The sequence below is a fragment of the Dermacentor variabilis genome, unplaced genomic scaffold (assembly GCF_050947875.1).
Source record: "Dermacentor variabilis isolate Ectoservices unplaced genomic scaffold, ASM5094787v1 scaffold_19, whole genome shotgun sequence".
NCBI lineage: Eukaryota > Metazoa > Arthropoda > Arachnida > Ixodida > Ixodidae > Dermacentor > Dermacentor variabilis.
The window spans coordinates 2540161-2561099 of record NW_027460357.1 but is presented as its reverse complement, the minus strand read 5'-3'; the positions used below and the strand labels follow the sequence as shown (position 1 = coordinate 2561099).

General features: G+C 46.5%; 1 protein-coding gene across 4 annotated transcripts in view; it reads right to left on the bottom strand.

The window, feature by feature from the left end:
- The window catches only part of LOC142568468 (DNA excision repair protein ERCC-6-like), a 595812-nt gene that overhangs the window by 76443 nt on the left and 498430 nt on the right, over positions 1–20939 (bottom strand). For 2 of the 4 annotated variants that reach the window (XM_075678392.1, XM_075678393.1), the window contains one exon: positions 3803–3922. The exons of 1 other annotated variant lie outside the window; for it this stretch is intronic. In XM_075678392.1, the coding sequence (XP_075534507.1) occupies positions 3803–3922 (120 nt within the window). Of the gene's footprint in view, positions 1–3802; positions 3923–8795; positions 8876–20939 lie in introns of all 4 variants that reach the window. One more of the 4 variants, XR_012825434.1, reaches the window with a different exon arrangement.

Sequence of the window (20939 nt, the reverse complement as noted above, 5' to 3'; positions counted from 1 at the left end):
TTAGCCCTAATCTCCCCCTTCAAGATCGTGCCGAGAGTGCACCTCGGAATCTTGTACGTTGCAGGGACATCCAACTTCTCACCGCGTTGGACCCGATTTATGATTGAGCGTCACGACAAAAGGCGAATTCTGCCACTTTATCACAGTAACACAGCGAAGAAGGCCCACAAGGCGCACACAATGAACCAGAAAAGCAGCGAGACAACTCTCACTTTTGCCACCTTGCACGACGAGGGCACAAGAGCCTCTGATTGGCTGTCTGAGCAAGCGCTGTGGGCGGGCCAGGATAATTTTTGCAGACGGGTGTCGGCGGCTCCAAGGTAGCACGGTCACGTAAGGAGAGCAGTTGGATGGAGTTGTGCTGCCGGGCTTTCCCACAACCGCGAGGGAAAGCCAACTTCCGGGGCACTTTCCGCCACTTGACGTTCGATATATCGGGAGTCGCTACTAGTTTTGTTTGATGTAAGCGTAATTTTTGCTATATATACTCATTGTAACTATACCGTGTCCAGAAGTTGTTCGATATATAGAATATTTCGATGTAAACAGGTTCGATATAGTTGGGTTCGACTGTACGTGTTTGTCATGACTCATCCCGACCAGACGGGCTTCTGTCGAACTCTCGATTACAACCTTATAAACCAGTCGAACTTGCCGCACTTGTAATGTGCACAGCTTTTGTGCACATAAATACCGTATTTACTCGCATAATGATCGCACTCGCGTAATGATCGCACCCCTGAATTTTGTCGTCAAAATTCATTTTCTTTCCCGTGTAATGATCGCACCCCGAACTTTTTGCAGCAATATGTCGCATGCCAAGTCTAGCTAATGATGATCGCGCTTACCATCTGTCGAATGCCACGTGAACGACTCTTGAAGAGATACCAAGCGGTCTGCACGCATCAAACATTCTTAAGCAGATGCTCCATTTCATTCCTTTAATCACTTTCCGCACTCTCATGAAAAAAGAAACTTCAACCAAACTTACCTTGGCTTTATTATTTGTAGGCTTCATAATGGTTTTGGTGAAGAACAACAACAAAAAAACTACTAACTGCAAACTACAAACTAAAACTACTAACTGTTGACGATCCTTTCCAGGTGAAATCCTCAGACGATGTAATAAGGTTTTTAAAAGACAGCTCTAGCACTGAATTTGTAGCATGCTCTGTAAACGTTCAAGATTTACATTATTCGATCCCCCAAGATGAGATTTTCGACTGCGTGGAAGAATGTATAGATGCACACGGTGCTGGTGCTTTTCAAAATGCCTGCGGGGTTTCAACCGGTGGGTTCCTGGAATTCTTTTCTGTATATTTGAAGCCCACTCATGTTTTGTGGGAGCGAATGTGTACCTCCAGAAACACAGCATCTGTATAGGGTCATATATTGCGCCAGCACTTAGCTATTTGTATCTTGCCCAGAAAGATAGATTACATCAGAATGCCCTAACCAGAACAAGCGTCCGGAGAGTCTTTTGTTATGTTGACGATTACTTAGTTCTGTGATGGCTCTGGCGCGAATTCAGAGGACGCAGTTTTGGAGGCAGTAACATGCTTTAGTCATGCACTTCAGCCGCTTGTTGTTAGCCACGAGGCCCCCACGCAAGTGTCTTTGAGATTCCTTGATCTCAGACTTGAGCTCTCCAGGGTGAAGGTCTGCTGGGCCTATAAACTCAGAGGCAACAAGGCGCCACTGCCATTCCAATCAGCGCATTCAAAACTGGTGAAGAGAGCAATTGCAAACCTTTGTCTAAAAAATACCCTTAAAAAATTGTGCATCCACGCGAAGGAACAAAGTTTTCGTCGGCAGGTTGACCGCCTTACTAGGGCTGGTTACCTGTCGCACCTTCTTGTGTCTGTTGCAGAAAAAAATGAGCAAGAACCTAAAACTCGAGCGTGTCCGAGGCGAACAAGGTGGCGAGAAGCCAAAAATGAAAGAAAAGCGAAGGACCGTGGCCCTGCTATATGTGCACAACTTTTCTCACCGCTTGAAAAAGATTGGGCGCAAAGCTGGAGTTAATGTAGTGCTTATTGCCCCGGAAAAACTGAAAAGCCTCTGCCGACGTGTCAATGCTGAAGAGCAGATAAAGCAGCAACGGTGCATGATAAATCACCAGAATCGTTCTGTGGAGTGCACAGAAGCCGCGGTGTATTCAATACCTTTGAAATGTGGAAAAAAGTATATAGGGCAAACTTCAAGATGCACAAACGAAAGACTAAAGGAACATAAACTTGGCCTCGAACAGGCTAACAGGAATCTAGGTATCCATGTCAGGGATTGCCCCTCTAAAGCTTGCGTCGCAGAATTCAGACGCTGTGAGTGCTGAAGAAACCCAATTACCAGCTGGTCCGGGAGATAATTGAGGCAGCCGAGATTAACAGACTTCATGATCAATGCGTTAGCACGCCGTCCTTGTTAATGACACAAAAAAAAGAACTTGAGCTTTTGCATGTACAACCGCTGTCTTGAGTGCAAAAAAAGAAAGTCTTGCTGGGACTACACCGATTCTAATAAAGCTCAGTTGATAGTCCAGTCGTTGTGGTGTGAACCTCTCCTCTTGTCCTTTGTGTTTTTTGACTGGTTTTTCTTTCAAATATGTACCAAGTGGCCTAGATTTCAACCCTTCTAAAAAGTGTGTGTTTCACATGATGTGCGATCCCGTGACTGCGCCACGTATGGGCAATGGTATAAGAAGCCGTGTTTCTTTCAAATAAACGTTGTTGAAAGTCAGCGCTTGCGGTGTCGTCTTCTTGTCTCGTGTCTCGTCTACGTTTTGTACTGTTAACACCAGGAACAAAAGGGACCTTTCGATTCTTCTCGTCTGCACTCGTGGGCACGCAACAAATCGCGAGCGACAACGATAGTGGCCACGTTTACACTGATACGTTAGCAGTGTACCCTATTCATATGCCGAGGCTTTTAACACAGCTAAGATATTCGCCCACCCTTAGCGGAAACATGCTGTATTAGCGTAGTAGTGAAGACAAATGCCGCAGTTTCCGCAGCATGCCTGTAATGTGTTTCTATGTCACTGGCCGCTAGGCGTGCCCACCTCTGTTTCTGCCCCTCAAAGTGGACATGGCTACGTTATTGTCGCAAACTTTCAGATATTTATGATATTATTCATTACTGATACGGAAGAAGCTGTTTCAATGCGTGCAACGAGAATAAAAGAAATCGCGTTCGGCGCGTTCGGCTTGCTCCGCCGGCCGCCATTTTTGGTTTGTTGTACCGCACTGTTCAGCAGCAGCTGCCTGCTTGTTGACATGGTGTCATCTCGCAGCAAACGCGAGATGAAAAAAAAATAATTTTTTTTCTTTTCGCGGAAAATTTAAACCACGTAATGATTGCACCCTTGAATTTGCATCAATTTTATTTACTAAAAAGTGCAATCATTATGCGAGTAAATACGGTATTCCCAATTAGAAGTCAGTGCTTTTCATTGTCTGTGTTATTTGTAGGTTTTATTTTCATTCAAGAAGTTGCACTGTCACCTTTAGTCATGCAGAACCAACCAACATAATCTTTGATGTTACTGAGTAAGGTACCCCTGCTACAATGATGCCCTATGGGTGCATGTTGTGATTTTAATAAATAAACAAACTCAGTTAGGAGTAATACTTTCAAGAAGTACACTTCAATGCCTTTATAGGGCCTCTGAAATCATTTGTTAAACAGGTCACTTCATTGCAAAGGTAGCTCACAATAAAGCTGGGGCAGAATTATTCCTTCGTTCACTCATCATTTCCTTGTGAAGGCACTCAACTGTACTTCCCTACATGCATCAAGCACATACCAGACTTCTTGAAAAGCTTTTGTAGCACGTAATCGTCATGCTTCTGGCTCTGCTCTGGGTGGACTTCTGGCTTGTATGTTGCTTTCTTGACTACGTAGTTGATGCTCTCACCTTCCACGACTGCAGAAGAACAAAATATCACCAACACGACCTCATTTGATGGTGTTTATAAGAAAAAGTTCATTATGTTTCAAACTCCTCATTATATTCTCAAATATAAATGAATTCAGGTTTAACCACATACGAAACAAAATAGACAGTCATTATTACGACTGAAACAAACTCGAGCGGGCTCTCATGCTTTGCCTCTATGGCGTGATTACAATGTAGTAAGAAATTTTCACTGCGTTATCAGTATACAAGCACACAGGATAAGCAGTTCACAGATCTGCATGGATTAAAAAAGACGAAAGCATGTGTGTGCCTTGAACGGAGGCAACTGATGAGTTCACACTAATGCGGTATGCCTTTCATCAGTGCTTTCACTTGAGTGAAGCCCACCAGAAGCTTCTGGTGCAAGCAACACATTAGCCTGCCACAGAAGGCTTAAACAAATAGCAACCTTTAGTGTTTGAATACTGAAGTTCCTTCAATCACATGAAAAATGCATTTGTATGCTCATTGCACAAAAGATACAAGAACATACAGTCGAACCTCATTATGACAATGTTGCTTCAATAACAACGAACGAGCATAAAGAGATAATATACACAGTGCTTGTTCGTCCCTTGTTTTACATGCTATTATTAGATCATAAATAGCCAACTAGCCCGAATTTCACCTGTAGTGTGGACAATGCTGTATCGGACAAAAATACCTGTATCACATATTCTATTTTCGCTATAAGCAAAATACCTTGATAAAAATTTTTTTTGAATTAGAATTAGGTCTACGTAAAAGAAAGGTAAGGTGGGTGCCTCCAATGGGCCAGCAAAGAGTCTCCTGTGGATTTTGATGGCCCAAGAGAACATGAGAACAACACTAAACTGCATGTACACACTCTGCACCGCTGTGAATATGCAACCATGCAATGGGTGCTATCCCGCGAGATTGATTCATTCTTCATTCAAGACAATTGTCTCGGGAGGCATAGAAGAAGGCCCAGTAAGTGCCTGGCTAGGCTATGCCACCCAGACAACAGCCACAGCAGTGCCATCATTTTCATATTGTTACAGATCATACAATCCCAATGAGGCGCATACCTCAATGTAAATATAGCAATTATTTTTTCTGCTCTTCAGAAGAATAAAAAGGACAACAAACAAACAATGTTACACATGTATCATATAGTTCATAGCACATCACACACCAAAATGAAATCTATACTGTCGAACCCACTTATAACAATATTCAAGTGCCACAGAAATTCCATTGTTATAACCAATAATTGTTAAAACTGGGTTGCACGAAAAAAAATCAAAATGGGGGAGTGCAGAACTGTTGAGAGAAACCTATAATGGTGGGGAGGCCAGTGCCCTTCCCCACCACCTTCCTCTATCTGACTGCCGATTCTGTTGACTCGTATAACTGTTTAACTCTGCTTCCTGCGCACTCCGATTGCATGTAACAAGCCGCCGCTGTTGGCGTTCAAGAATGGCACTACTACTATAACTGCAAAGCGGGGTCACAGGCGACAAGTGACATGCGAACTCCACTAAAGCAATGCTTTGGTGGCCTCAAAAGGGGCCTTTTAAAAAATGTGAGAAGGTTGCCACGGCAGCCTCTCAGCTTGAGAAATCCAGCAGAAATGCTGTGGTGAGATCGCCCCAATGAGAAAGCGCCATGTTCATCAGCTTTGTTTGCTTCACACAAAGCTTGCCAACATCATTCTCCAAGGCATCCAGGTGCTCCATGTAGTCCAGTGGAAAGTCCCTCGCAAAAACGAAGCCACTGGGGGGACTGAATCGTCCCCAGGGCCTCTTGCAAGAATAACGTTGAAGCAGCCTGCCCTACCGCGTCGTCGCTGCCGTTATCACCATCACTGCCAACGTCGCTACCCGAATCAGGCACGTTCGCAATGATTGCCTGATCAGTTAGAAGCACTTTGTTTCGTTTTTTTTCACCGGCAATGTCATGCATTGCCAATGTACAGCGATTGGATCAGCCACCTCCTGTTTCGGCGTCAAGTAAAACGAGGCAGAGAAACTACGTGCCCAGGAATGACTTCAACGCAACCAAAAAAGACAAGCACGAGCAGCTTAATCCATTGGTAGAACTACGGAGTGTGCACAGCATGAGGGGCCAGTGAGCAATCTTGGAGCAGCGCCCAGTGCTGTCAGTGAAGTTGGCGTGGTCAACTTGTGTTGCGGAGGGTGGCGCGGCGTAATGCTATGGGCGCAGCCCAATCGTGTTCGGAAGGGGGGAATGACAACGGGAAAGGTGTGCGAGGCTGGTGAAGTGGAGAAGGCGGGAAACCGTGGGGCAGCATGCAGCGGTTCAAACTTATTTTTCTTTTCAAGGATTTCGCATTCCATCACCTTTTAGCATGGACACCCTATAGCCAGACTTCATCATTATAGCCGATAATGTCGCATGAGGGCAGATGTTGACAGTTCAGCTGCTTCTCATTGTTATAACCGATATATTGTTAAAACTGGTATTGTTATAAGTGGGTTCGACTGTAATGCAACACCCAGCACAAACCTAGCCCTTAGAAAGTAATATTGCCTTAACTTGCTTTTTAATTTGTATTGGGGACATGTCGTTGTGTAAAAGGTTCAATATGTTGGTGTATTCGTTCAGGAGTTCTGGTATTAGCGATGGTAATTTCTGTAAGGCATAATTTGTAACACAGAATGACAGAAAGCTGAGCTAGTTGGTAAGGATTCATTATGCAAAAAAGGTGAGGCGTTCAGACAGGACAGAAGAGAAGCGTTTGTGTTGTCCACTTCTCTTGTGTTCTACCTGCACGCCTCACCTTTTTTGCATAGTAATTTGTAAGTCATCTGGACTTGACTATTACATTTTTTCGTAGTTCGTATGGTGTCTGCGGCTTAACCTGATATTTTTCTTCAAGCAGCGTTCAACTACTTCTGTGTTGGTGTATGATTTCCAATGATAGGTTTAGCGATTTTCAGTGACAATTTTAGATAGATTGGCATGTGGCTTGCGGACGGTGCCGCATATCTCACAATTTCTGAGGTTTTTTAGCGCACGAAAAGGGACGAAAGACAGTGGCAAGACGCGGACACAGCGCTAACTTCCAACAATTGTTTTATTCCACAAAGCGGTACACATATATATAGGTAACACACACCACCGTGCGCATGCGCATATGTACTGATATTTAATCAAATGAGACAGCAACGAGACATGTGCAATGGAAAGTTAAGATGATATCAAAGATGAAAGAATGACCATGCATAGCCAAAAAAAATTTTTGTAATTGCAAGATTAAAATGTCATCTCGATCAGACCACCCCCTGCGTCACGTTTAAAAAATCAAATTCTTTTTTTGAAAGATCGATTGAAGGCGGCGCTAACACAAGCGATTCCTAAACTAGCGATCTTCGCCGGTTCAATAATTACACGTGTTGTTTGCGCTGCGCTTCTTCCTATCACCGTGCACTGTTTATAAATGGGACTGCACCCATGCTTTCTGCAGTGAAAAGCCAGATGCCCCTATACTCCAGTCACAGTGCACGGTGATAGGAAGAAGCGCAGCGCAAACAACACGTGAGATTATTGAAGCGGCGAAGATCGCTAGTTTAGGGAGAGCTTGTGTTAGCGTGCCTTCAATCGATCTTTTAAAAAACGAATTCGATTTTTTAAACATGACGCAGGGGGTGGTCTAATCGAGATGACATTTTAATCTTGCAATTACAAAAAAATTTTTTTGGACTATGCATGGTTGTTTTTTCATCTTTGACATCATCTTAACTTTCCATTACACATGTCTCGTTGCTGTATCATTTGATTAAAAATCAGTACATATGCGCATGCGTACGGTAGTGTGAGTTACCTATATATATGTGTACCGCTTTGTGGAATAAAACAATTGTTGGAAGTTAGCGCTGTGTCCGCGTCTTGCCACTGTCTTTCGTCCCTTTTCGTGCGCTAAAAAACCTCAATTACGGAATACCAAAACACCCTAACCTACGCTATCTCACAATATTTTTTTTCTATGTGAAATGAAAAACAACTGTGGCATGTCATTGCGATTTGTGAGTGTCGATGGTTTGTTCTGAAGCATTATCAGCTACAGCTTGAAAGTGAACCGGAAATCCATAGCAACGAGACACCAGACAGCCATAGCGATCACTCCTCTGCTGCTGATTGACCACGTCGCCGTATGGTTGCCACAAAAGTGGGTCCGCCCGCACTTATCCTTTGTGTGGCAGAGAAATTTTGCCATTAATAAGACAGCATCTCTGACATCATACGGTTGCTGCTTTGATGTGCAGCACCTGTTGGGTGAGTATTGGTGGGCTAAGGACATTTGGGTGAGTGCTTGGGCGGCAAGAAAAGTTGACAGAGAAGATGCTCTCTTATAGGAAATGTATTTCATCTGTGAGCACTGAGAAAGTGAAATGAGCATAGAGGGGTGATATGTGAATGTGAAATAAAAGTTGAATCATTGCTGCTTACTTCTGACACCAGTGACATCACAACAGAAAATAATGAGGAGAGAGAGAATTAGCCACTATTCAGATACAACAATCTTATGACAATCATTACTTATGTGTGTACTGATTCGGTGAGCCTCCAGATTTCCCATATCTTAAAAATTCAGCAGAACTCCTCTTTCGCGCTTCCCTAAAAACACTCGGCACCGTCTAGCACAAGTGTTAAATTTCTCAGATGCTGAGTGGAAATAACCAAAAACATAAGATCTCCTCAAGGACGGTAACACAATGCTTTAGTAAGCTGTGCCCCAAATGCAGTGTATGTGCCACATTTTAATAAATGTCTTTCACCCCAACGCTTTAGCGAGCTGCACCGTGAATACAGTGGGTATGTACCACTCTTCTTTATTTCTTTATTCATACATTACCTGCAGTGTCATGAAGGCATTATTGGGGGTGGGGGTGCAACTTCCGTAAAACCCATCAACAGTGCTGCAGCGCACCACATCTGCAGGTAGTGAATTGCAAGAGACAATGATTCTTGGAAATAAAAAATAATTACTTAGTCCTGGAAAGGTACAGCCTAACTTTAGGTGAATGGCCTTTACACAAGGGAACATAATGTGGGGCCTTCAGATAGTTGGACGAGCAGGTTCCCGTATCGTTATGGAAGACTGAATAAAAGAGCTTAAGGTATCTGTAACCTGCTTCATTGTTCGAACAAACGATTCCAACCAAGTTCTTTTTTCCTTTTTCTTTACATTTCCAAAACAGTCGTATCTTCCCAGGACAAATCTTGCCACAATGAATTTTTTTTATAATGCATATGTACACCACAAAAGAGATCCCACACAGAGCAAGCACACTCCAATACAATGGCAAAACATGTTTTTTTATTTATATGCTGCTTCTTTAATGTCAATGCTTACGTGTTTTAAGCTTTGTTGCAAGAAGTCAAGGACATGTCCTGCACTTCTGTGATATAAACATGTTCTGACCAAGAGCTATCCTCTGACAGGAGATAACACCTACAAATTTTACTGATTGATTATTTCCTATTTCTTGGCAACTTAACAAATACGTATCCATTATTTTGTTAATCTTCCTTGGAAAGCCAACAAGTACACATTTATTTATGTTCAGAGACATGCTATTAGTGACACACCATTTTTCTATGCACTTCAAGTCAGCCACCACTGGAAAACAATGTCTCATCAAATACCCTTGCATACACTACATAATTATCCACAAACAATCATATCTGAGTTTCAATACCATCACAAATATTATTATAAAAACAAAAAAAGAGAAGCGGCCCCAACATGGAGCCTTGCACAACACCAGATGTAACAGTAACATCATCCGAGAAACTCCCTTTCAAGACGACTATTTGCTTTCTAAACAATAAAATATGTTTGATCCAATTGTGTTAGTGCTTATGAGAGCAAGTTTCTTGAACAAAAGTGAGTGAGACACCATGTCATTTGCTTTTCTGAAATCCAGAAGTACACAATTCATTGACCTCTATTGTAAAGACAATGAGTAATTTCATCACAGAGGTCAATACTTGACTGGTGCAAGAAAGGCCTTTTCGAAATCCATGCTGGGTTAAACTCCATTGGGTTAGATACCCAATGGAGTTTAAATGATGAAATTAAGCCGAATACAAAATATGCTCGAGCAGCTTTCAACAGATGGGAGTAAGGAAAATAGGTCTATAATTTGAGACGGTGCTCTTGGAACTGCTCTTGAAAATGGGTACAACATTAGCTAGCTTCCCATAATCAGGAAGTTTACTGTCTGGAAGCTGGAACTGTCTTCAATGAACCTCTTGCCAACTTGGGTAACTGAGTATGATGCGCCACTGGATGTGAGGCAAGCAAGAGAACCAATTCTCAGCGTTTGCAGGCACCGGGGCACCATGCTTTTCATCTCAAAGGCCATGTGCGAACTTTTCAGCAGCAACACTAGATGTCATGGCCTGTCTAGAAAGAAGTGCAAGAAAAGAGCCCGATTGCCTCATGATGCATTTCTACGCATTCGCATACACTGGCGCGTCATGCTTTTCGGAAGTCCCGTGCAGGCTTCGTGGCAGCGGCGTTAAATGATGCTGAATGTTCTTAAGGAAATGCGAAATAGGAATCCCACTGCAGTACAAGACTCATACATAACTTATTTTGACGGTGGCAATACAATGTATCGCTATATTGATTCAATGCCAAACACATTACTGTTGACAGTCATAATAAAATGCGTTTCACCGTTTTTTTTTTCTTTTGCCATTGTAGAGTGCCACATGCCTAGTTACCCAAGTTGGCATCAAAGGCATTTATTGAAAAGTGGTATGCACCTACTGGCACATACTGATTGACCCAAGTCAAAGAGGTTCATTGAAGACGAGCACAGACCACTTGGTCTGTGCGGTACGCACCCAGTCAGTCCATACCCAGTCCTCCAAGTGTGCATTAAAAAGTTCCTTCAAACAGCGGTGTCTGTCTAGCATATTAGAGGCTCGATTGTGCAACATTTGGACGACACACACAGAAGAGAAACACACACCACAGAGCGCTACTCGCAACTATCGTTTTATTCCTTTGTCAATGGAATAAATACTGGAAGATACTCGGGGAGGGGGTGACGACAAAAACAAAAAGATTTTTACAAACATGGCCATCCACCAAAGCCAAGCCAGCTTTGTCATGTGATCATCTTTGGCATCGCAAAAAAGGGACCATGATACAAAATTCCAGATTAGCGCGTGAGGAAATTATTTCCTTTGCACTAAGGGAGACTGATGACATGCTCACGCACATACTTCCCAAATGTGCGATCTCAGCGCCTTCGATTATTTCTCCCATCATTTGGCTGCCATCTTTGCTCACCTGCCATTTTTGGCTGCCATCTTTGCTCATCTTGCATTTCTCAAAGAATGGCCAACATCCGCAATCTCTACAATGTATCCCAAGGTGTCAGGCGACTGCTTTTGAAACGTTATAGTCATGCTCCTTTAATCTTTCATTCAAACATTGTACAGTCTGTCTCATATAGTTTCACATGATAAAGCTGGCGTGGCATTGGTGGATGGCGATGTTTGTAAAAATCTTTTTGTTTGTATACCTTCTTGCACAACCAAGAGCTCCTCATCCGGTCTCCTGGTCTCCTGAAACTCAAGCTACTTTCAAGGCTGCTAACAAGCCGTTGCCGATTCGGTGCTTCTTATCCATCCTAGAACTAACGTGTCTCTTCACGTCAGGGTGCATGCTTCCAGCGTGGATATCCAACAGAAAATCACCTGCGAGTGGCACACACTGGGCTTCTTCCCTTGGAAGCTCCAACCTGCCGAGACTCGCTGCAGTGTTTTTGGCAGTAAGTTGCTCCCCGTCTACTCCACCATACAGCACTTGTTAGATAACACTTCTTAGAGCGCCAGCCATTTTATGCCCTAACTGATCACAAGCCTCTGGTGTATGTCTTCCATATGAACTCTTTCAAATACCTCTCACATGAGCTTCATCAACTGGCCTACATCAGAGTTCACAATGGATATCCGGCACATCAGAGGCACCTAGAACGAGGCAACTGACGCACTTTTACACATCACATCCCTTGGCACTTCTACACCTGCTGTGGACTGGAAACGTCAAAATCGGGCACAGATGGAAGACCCCGAGTTGCAAGCTCTGCTTGACTATACCCGTTCCCTCCATTTGCAACTCGTTCCTTACCCGTTTGTGCCTGGCTCACTCTGGTGTGACACGTCAGTGGCTGCACCTTGCTCTTCATTCCGGCTGCCTTCTGTCATACAGTATTCCAGTACCTTCACGACATATGCCATCCCAGCATCCGTGCCTCACAATGGCTTGTTACGCAGTGGTACGTCTGGCTGAGCATTAACACCGATGTTCGACAGTGGCCTGCTCGTGCCTCGCTTGCCAGACTGTCAAAGTGACCCGCCACACGAAGACTCCCACACAGCATACCATCCCTGTGCCTACAGTATGGTTGAGTCGCTCCATCGCCAGCTCAAGGCTGCCCTGACTGTGCGCCTGGATCGAGAGCACAGGGTCGACCACCTTTCTATGGTGCTTGTTGGCCTCGTGCAGTCCTTCATTGCGACCTTGGCTGTTTAGCAGCCGAACTCATCTATGGTGCACCCCTCAGACTTCCTGGAGGTCACCCCTCTTCACCCCTTGGCCCGAAGCCATATGCCCATTCCAGACATAAATGTGGAAACAGTCACCAAGGCCTTTGTTTCAGCATGGGTTGGGGCAAGGGTTCATTCAGTTCCCTTGCCCCAACCACTATAGTACCTCAAATTCCTACAGGACTGCACTGAGCAACTGTGCCCTGCCCCGCCTTGATCTTCTTTCTGACCACAGAATCTTTGTGCATCTGGACCTTGTGTCTTCGACGCATGCTTTTCTCAGAGAAAACTCTATAAAGGCACATCTTACACCCTCCTACGATGGGCCTTACGGGGTCCTGCACAAGACACTGAAGCCCGCCACCAAACTATGGAATGGCCGTGAAGAGGCGGTCTCATTATACCGCCTCAAACCAGCCTACCTCGAGACGTCTCCCAAGGAGCTCCCTGCTGATGTCGCCGGCGTATCCACCAATCTGCATGTCACCAAGATAGCCCCATCTCTACCTATTCGATGCGTACATTTTGCCATTCCGTATGGGCGGGGGGCTCTGTAGTGGCTACGGACCCACAATGCGGGGACACTAAGGTCGGTGCTCTCAGCCAGCGTCTTGGTACTGGCTGTGAAAAACATGGAAAATAAAGTTGGGCAACGCATGCTCAATGCTCAAGCATGGCACACGCAGTTCGGTTCTAGATGCCTGCTACGCTGGTCTTTCTGTTTTGGTGCTCCGCTGCGAGCCCTCGCTTCCTGACACTTTCAACACAGCATCCTGATGCCCTACCGATTCGACCATGGACTACCCAGTGACTCAGATAGGAGGCAAAGATGTGAGACAGAAACATATATAGATACACAGATACAAACATACATAGAGAGTTGGCCCCCTGGAATGTGTGTGAAGTGTACCCTAAGAATGCTAATGCGTTAAAGATGTGCTCAGAAATTGCATTTCTTAAAGTGCGCTGGTGCTCTCTCACAGATGGCATATTCAAGGGGTCAATGAGGAGTGTTCTGGCCATGCTATGGAGGTAGTGAAAAACAGCGTACAAGAATAAACAGGTGTGGTATAGTGTCTCCCCCTGCCAGATCTCCGTGTTATCATACATTTATGTTTCGTAGTAGTCTAACTAGATGGCGCACCCCCTTCTGTCATGTGACGAGCTTGGACCAATCGGGAGGCGTGTGAAGTCCTTTTTGGTAATAAACGGCCGCGAGCCGGCTCAGTCCTTGTCCGGTTTTCATCAGGAACAGTTGGCTCCGTGTCTCCCTCTCTCCGTCGGGCGCTCGCCGCGCGTTCGCCTGGGCGCGGGCCCCCGCTTGCCTACCGCTGCCGACACAACATCTTATGGCGACGAGGATGGGATTCCCGCTGCGGTTCCGACCGAAGCCCCGGGAAACCAACGAGCTTCGTAAGTGAAGCGTCCCTTACGTGTCTGCACGGCCTGCAAACGTCGCCGACGCACTTGGCTTCGCGAGGCTTCCGAGCCTAGGCCTTCTCGCCCCCATTGTTCTTCCTTGCCCCATTCCTGCTGCGAGATCCGGCTTGTCCCCTGCACTGTCTCCTGCACGCTACCCGGCATGGCTTCTTTTACGGCGAACCTTCCCGTTTTTCTTGAATTGCCCGGGCCACCGTTAATTCCATGGTATCGATGGAAAAAAAATTTTCAGGCCCACCTCGAAGCGGCCGGCGGTGGCGACTGGACGGATGCGCGACGAGCGTCCGCGCTCGTCAGCGCTCTCGGGCGTGAGGGACAACGAAAGTACTTTGCAGACGAGGAGCAGGAAGCAGCAAGGCAGTCGACCGGCGCAGCGTCAACGTCAAGTGATGCGGTCCCGCCAGCGTTAGAGTTCCAGAAACTCTTGCAGCGGCTTGACCGGCTGTTCGCCGCGTCAACAAATGTTCTGGCATAGAGGCACGAATTCACCAGTCGAAGGCAGTTCGAGGGAGAAGGATTCCTGGAATTCGTGACCGCACTGAAGGTGAAGGCGGTACAGTGCAACTTCGGCACAACCTACAATGAGCGCGTCCGAGACCAAATAATACATGGGGTAGCGAACATCAGCGTTCGCGCAAAATTATTAGCTCATGGCGAAACCCTGTCCCTGGACAAGGCAGAAGAAATTGGACGCTCTTTAGGAGCCTTGCATCGAGCGAACCGCGCGTTCGTCTCCGAAAATGTACGAAGAATCGAGGCATCTCAACTTGGCGTTCCGTCGACGGGCCAAGATGACAGACTTCTTCCGGGAAGCCGCCAAGAGGGCTGACTTCTTCCGAGAAGCCGCCAAGAGGGCCGACTTCTTCCGAGAAGCCGCCAAGAGGGCCGACTTCTTCCGAGAAGCCGCCAAGAGGGCCGACTTCTTCCGAGAAGCCGCCAAGAGGGCCGACTTCTTCCGAGAAACCGCCAAGATGGTCGACATTTCGCACATGGCTCCTCCGGGAACCGTGGTGCATGCGATCGGTGTGGCAGCAGGAACCATATCGCGTCTTACAGGAATTGTCCAGCAAGAAATCGGCGATGCAACGCCTGCCACACGTTGGGCCATTTCGCTTTGGTATGTCGAAAGACCCGAACAGCGGTGCAACACATCTCTTCCGCAGAGAAGCTGTCTTCAACTTCCGCAGGGCAGCCGTCCGCGTCTGTCTTGACGGTAAGCGCTTTGAAACCAAAAAAGATTTGGAAGTTCCGGTCGTAGTTAACGGCGTCTCCATGGGACTGCTGGTGGATACGGGAGCGTCTGTGTCATTCATGACGGCCGAAGATTTTAGAAATAATTTTGGTCGACAGCACAAGTTGTCACAAACAGCAGTGGACTTGAGAAATTTCTCCAAGCAACGCATCGACATTCAAGGCTTGTTTCAAGCCACTGTCCAGTTTTACAAAGGTCATGCTCCGTCACGTTCCATGTAACGACTACAGGAACATCACTGCTGGGTTTAGACGCCTTCCAACGCTTGGGCATACTGATCGACGGAACGTCGCTGACATGTCGTCTACCATCGCTTCCTTCAGTAGAGAGCCCCACAGGTGTGCCTCCGTGTTTTGATCCCTCTTCAGTGACGAGTTGGGTCTCGTGACAGCTTTGTGCACCGAATTCATCGGCAGCAAGATGCGAAACCAGTTTCTTCAAAGTTGCACCGACTATCCCTGGCTCTCCGTGACCAGGTCACAAATGAATTGCGACGTCTCGAGGACTGCGACGTCATCGAGCGCATCGAGGCTTCTGAGTGGGTGTCTCCACTCGTGGTGGTGCGCAAGAAGGATGGAACCATGCGGTTCTCTGTAGATCTACGGGAACAGGACAGTCTCGTGTCTCAAGTTCAAGAAAGGGTCTTGCAGAAACAGTGGCAGACTAAACAGTGCGTAGACAAACGTAGAGGTGCTCAGGCAACTCGTATCAAGGTGGGAGACACCGTCAGAATAAGATTTAACAGGAAAGGATTTTTTTAAGTACAGTAAACCTCGTACAGTTAAGGCCCAGATAGGACCATCTACTTTTCTACTCAGCGAAGGGATGACGTGGCATGTGTCTAAGTTAACCCTAGTGATAAAGGATTCAGCAGATAGTACATTGTGTACAAGTGATAGACTTTTTGCACTCATATTCAAACTGGGATAGTCATTCCGATGACTTGTCTGTCGTGACATCGTCCTTTCATAGTCATAAGCATCAGTTAAGTAGTTCGTCTGACTGTATCACTTCCGAGTCTACAGAGTCAGCAGTCGTCTTTGATTCCGTGGGGGAATCGGTAGCCTCCCAGGACTTGTCGGGACGTCGAGAGGAGCTTCCTGGGCAACCCTCTCCAGCTTTGAGCGACAACCACATTCAATTGTCCAACCAGGGAGAGGGAAATAATAGTGGGACGACTGGGTCTTCGAAGTCGACCGATACGCGTCACAACCCCCAAAGTTCTTCTGAGGTACGCACACGTCCTCATCGTGACAGAAAACGGCCTCCGTGGTAAGATGATTATGTTTCTTGAGTGTAGAGCGTATTGCTGTCTTCGAAATGTCACGGCTAGGGGCCTCCCGACATTTAGGAGACAGTTCGTTAACACAGGTATAAAATGTGTTCCTTGTTGCGGTGCAGTGAGTCTTGCGCCGTGTTCCTTGTCGGATTTTGTTTTGAGTGACTGCCTGTGTTTTGGTGCCCAAGACTGGTGCACGTGTGCGTGAACTTGGGCGGGGACGGACTGAATTTGTTGTGGACTTAAGTGCGTGCCTTGTGTGCGACTGGTGCGTGAACGTGGGGGGAACGAACTGAGTTTGTCTTTGGACTTAAGTGCGCGTCTTGTGTGCGCGTTTCACTGTATGCTTACTTTGTTTCCAGGGGGGGATGATGTAGTATAGTGTCTCCCCCTGCCAGATCTCCGTGTTATCATACATTTATGTTTCGTAGTAGTCTAACTAGATGGCGCACCCCCCTTCTGTCATGTGACGAGCTTGGACCAATCGGGAGGTGTCATCTGGCGTGTGAAGTCCTTTTTGGTAATAAACGGCCGCGAGCCGGCTCAGTCCTTGTCTGGTTTTCATCAGGAACAGTTGGCTCGTGTCTCCTTCTCTGCGTCGGGCGCTCGCCGCCCGTTCGCCTGGGCGCGGGCCCCCGCTTGCCTGCCGCTGCCGACACAACATGTATGGAAGAAATGATTCTTCATCATCATAAGCAAAGCTCACTTATACCCCTGACAAGTGAGTAAGTTACGTGCACTTAGGGACCTTGAGTGACACTATAGGCTACACGGTGCTAAACAGGAAAACCGAGCACACTCGCAGTAAAAAAAATTGGTGAGAGACTAGAAGTGCGTTTTTTGAAGATGTATAAAAAAAGGACAATTCTAAAACATCAGGGTGTCTGCCAAGTTGACATTTCCGATTTCCCTGAGTTTTCCAGGCTTTCCCTGAGCACCTTTGCAAAATTCCCTGAATGAGCCAGAGCTTTGTGTTATGTCAAGACAGGCTGACACCATGTTGCCCGATGCTGTCACTCTCTAGTAAGCACGTTGAAAAAAGAATGACCTAATTCAGTTTGAACAGTAAGGAGTAATATCTATTTTATATAAAAAGAAAACAGAAGGAAGGTGTTAGTGAAATGCACAGTGAAAAAGAACAGGAAACCCCATTACAAATTGAGTCGAACATATTCAAATACGAATGAAAAGGAGATGCATACATAACTAAATATTTTTTAATATGAGCCATCTCTATCAACTGATAGCAAGCTCATTGGTATGGGGCCTGAACTTTGTCACAAGGAAGATTCTCTCTCAGCAGCTGGGAAATCAACCTCAACTGTCCTGACATACTCTCAGCCTGTACACAACATCTCAGTCTTGGGTTTCACTGCTTTAAAGAGTTTATCTTGGTTTGCATGAGGGACACCTACATCTTGGTGTGAGCCCACACTGTTTCTTGAGCTCAAGCTCTTTCAAAGAGGCGGCGTCACGCTTCCTTTCCCGATAATTCCTCAGTGCATCAGTCCTTTCTGTACTCATCCTCCTTCTGCCATGCGTTCACCCCATGGATCACTTGAAGCATCCACTTTGTCAGTTGTAAGTCAACGTCCGTGTCCGTACTCCTTAGGGGCCGCAAAAACACCCGAAAAATCGGGCAGTCCGAAAAAATGAATGCATGTCTTTAACTGCCCTTAAAGGGAAGCTGAAGAGTTTAAAAAAATGAGTGAAGAGCTGTACATAATGGTTTTCAACCCTCCGAATTCGAATATCACATCAAAATTGAGGGAAAGAAAGCGCAAACACATTTTTTTTTTCGACAAAAAGTGCAGCAGCAGACTCGGGCAGCTCGCGCGCCTCGTTTCCGCCTGTGATTGGTTGCGCGCCTCGTGATGTCAACATTGGTGTTCGTCCGGACCGCTCGCTGCCGCCAAACATGAAGCACGGTGCAAGGTGGTTTGGGGCGGTGGTTTGGCGAGACGGTAATGGTACATTTCAAGATCTTGCGTTTCTCTGAGGAGTTCAGCGTTGCTCCCTACATGTATACGTAGCCGGCCTCTCCAAGAAGCAAGAAATGCTGGTAGCAAGCGGTACTTTCTACGCGAACGAAAGCGAAGTGTTAGCATCTCCTCGTGTTAGAAATGTTCTTTGGTGAGTATGTTTTTTGCAAAGCTGTATTCAGCGATCCAGTGAGTTCATTTCCGGGCAAATAACTGTACTGTTATGTTCCTGCATGCCTCCTCGTGGAACGTAAGGAGGGATGCGATCGTCGGCATTTGTGCGCTGCCACAAAGCTGTCGGCAATCTACACAGACGGTTTACATGCGGGAAAAGTTTTCCAGCTCTTGTAGCACGTGTAGCGGTCTTCATCAGCGCGCCATCCGCATGCTACTCGTAACCGGAGCCGTAAAGGCGGCGAATTCCGTCGGCTACGTGAGACTGACTGTTTCTCTCTGTGCACGAGGGGGAGCGCAGCGTCCTGACGTGCGCTGCCTTTCAAAAACATGAAAACTTTAGATTTGCGCTGCATTATGGTAGCTGCATGTTGGCTGTTTTACAACAAACGTGCGAATAGAAAATTAATGGCGGTTTGCGACGAAACCTGTGTCAAGGGTGGGAGATGAACATGTACCTTCTATTCAGCGTGCTAACACAAAGGAGCTAGCAATAAATCAAAATCCAGGTTTGGACGTGTTCGCGTATTCATAAGGTCTTCCAAGACCTGTTACCATCCGTCCGCCCACACCCGTCCCGCCTTTGTGCGTTCGTTGCCCCGACCTTTTCGAGCTGCATTTAGAAAGCCTGCAAGCAAAAAGTTGTACTCTCACTCATGCACGCGTTACTGATAAACTCTGGTAGTAATCGTCGTCACGGAAGTGATTAGAGCACAACACTGTTGTTCTTGAGCGCTCGAACTTCTTTCGATTCACAGCAGCCTCCCATTTAGCTCCAAGCTTCTTGTCTTGCGGGGAGTAATGGAACATCGTCGCGGCCACTGTTGCTTGTGCAGCCGTAGGCTGCACAGAACGCCGGCGTGATCGGCCCACCACTTCAACTGATGCTGCGCACATCAACTACCACTCTACATACACACAAAGGAATGCAGGCTCGCGCGAGGCAGATTATGACGGCACGCACGCAGAAACAAGCGCGGTCAGGCACGTTCGCGGAGACTGCGCAGGAGCGGCACACCAGTGCTGACGTCCCTACGCTGCGGTTTCCGGTCTCCGCTCGCAGTCAGCGTCAACAGCAGCGCGTGGCACTCGACAGGGGGCGGAGCGACAGCGCAATTTTAACCGGCGATTAGGTCGTTCCTAAGTGAAAAATCCCGCCCAAAATTTTACGGGCATGGTTTATGATGAGCGTGATCTGAAGTGAAGGCGCGAAAATGACGGTGGACGAAGAGGAAACACACACACAGGCGCCCTGTGTGTTTTCCCTCTTCGTCCACCGTTGTCATCGCGCCTTCACTTCAGATCATTGTTAGGACAAAGTTCAAGGGGAAGCAAACGTACTTCATTATATCCATTACACTGTTATAATGTTCGTCTGCCTTCATGGCTAATATATTGTGTGCTCAATGCTGCTTTGTGTCGGCTTGCGCAGTGGCAAGCCGAAGCCGACGTTAAGGTCTGCACCGACCATGCAAGTTTCGTTTATTGCAACAGCAATTATACGGACACTCGAAACATGTTACAGCCACCATCATGTTGTCATATTGTGACAACATGATGGTGGTGCAACATGAGGTGCATGCATGGCCCAGGCGTGCAGGGTTAGAAGGTCTCCAGAGACGCATAGTGCGTTTGGCTGTAAAAGCGACGAAGCCAAATAAATGCTCTGTCATAAAATGCTCAGTCGACTTTGCCGAAACCAGGGCAACATTCTGGCTTCTGCTATTGGCACAAGCATTGTGAGCACACATTAGAATTCCAGCTAGCAGCTGTGTCCATAACACACCATGGTGCCTGAGTGGAGCAAACATCAAAGCTCAAGCTAAATCTATTGAATCCTCACTCGGCGCTGACAAACACCAACTGAAAATGATTGGTCTCCTCTCGTGCATCATCCAGGTGCAATGCCTGTAAGGCCACTGCGAGTGTTCATTACCACGCCATAGTTGTGACACGTAGGGTAGCCTGCTAGGGCACAGTTGCTGCGGCACAGGTACTGCATCACGTGATGTCGCCTCTGCGTATTACCACACCATGCGAAGAGCTTCAGCGCAACATTAGATTATGCTGTCGCTTCCAGCGCTTTGAATTTGGGCAAAACTGCCAATATTATTTGTCCGTGATATGATATGCTTTCCTATAATGCAGTTGCCAACAATATTCTGTCTTTGCCACCATTGTGGTCATCACATTTGTGAGTGTCTTAGTGGAGTGCTGCAGGCTTCTGATTTGGTCGGTGATGTATGTAAAGGAATGCATTTAAACAGTAACAAGAAATATTCCTACATGCTGGCATTGAGC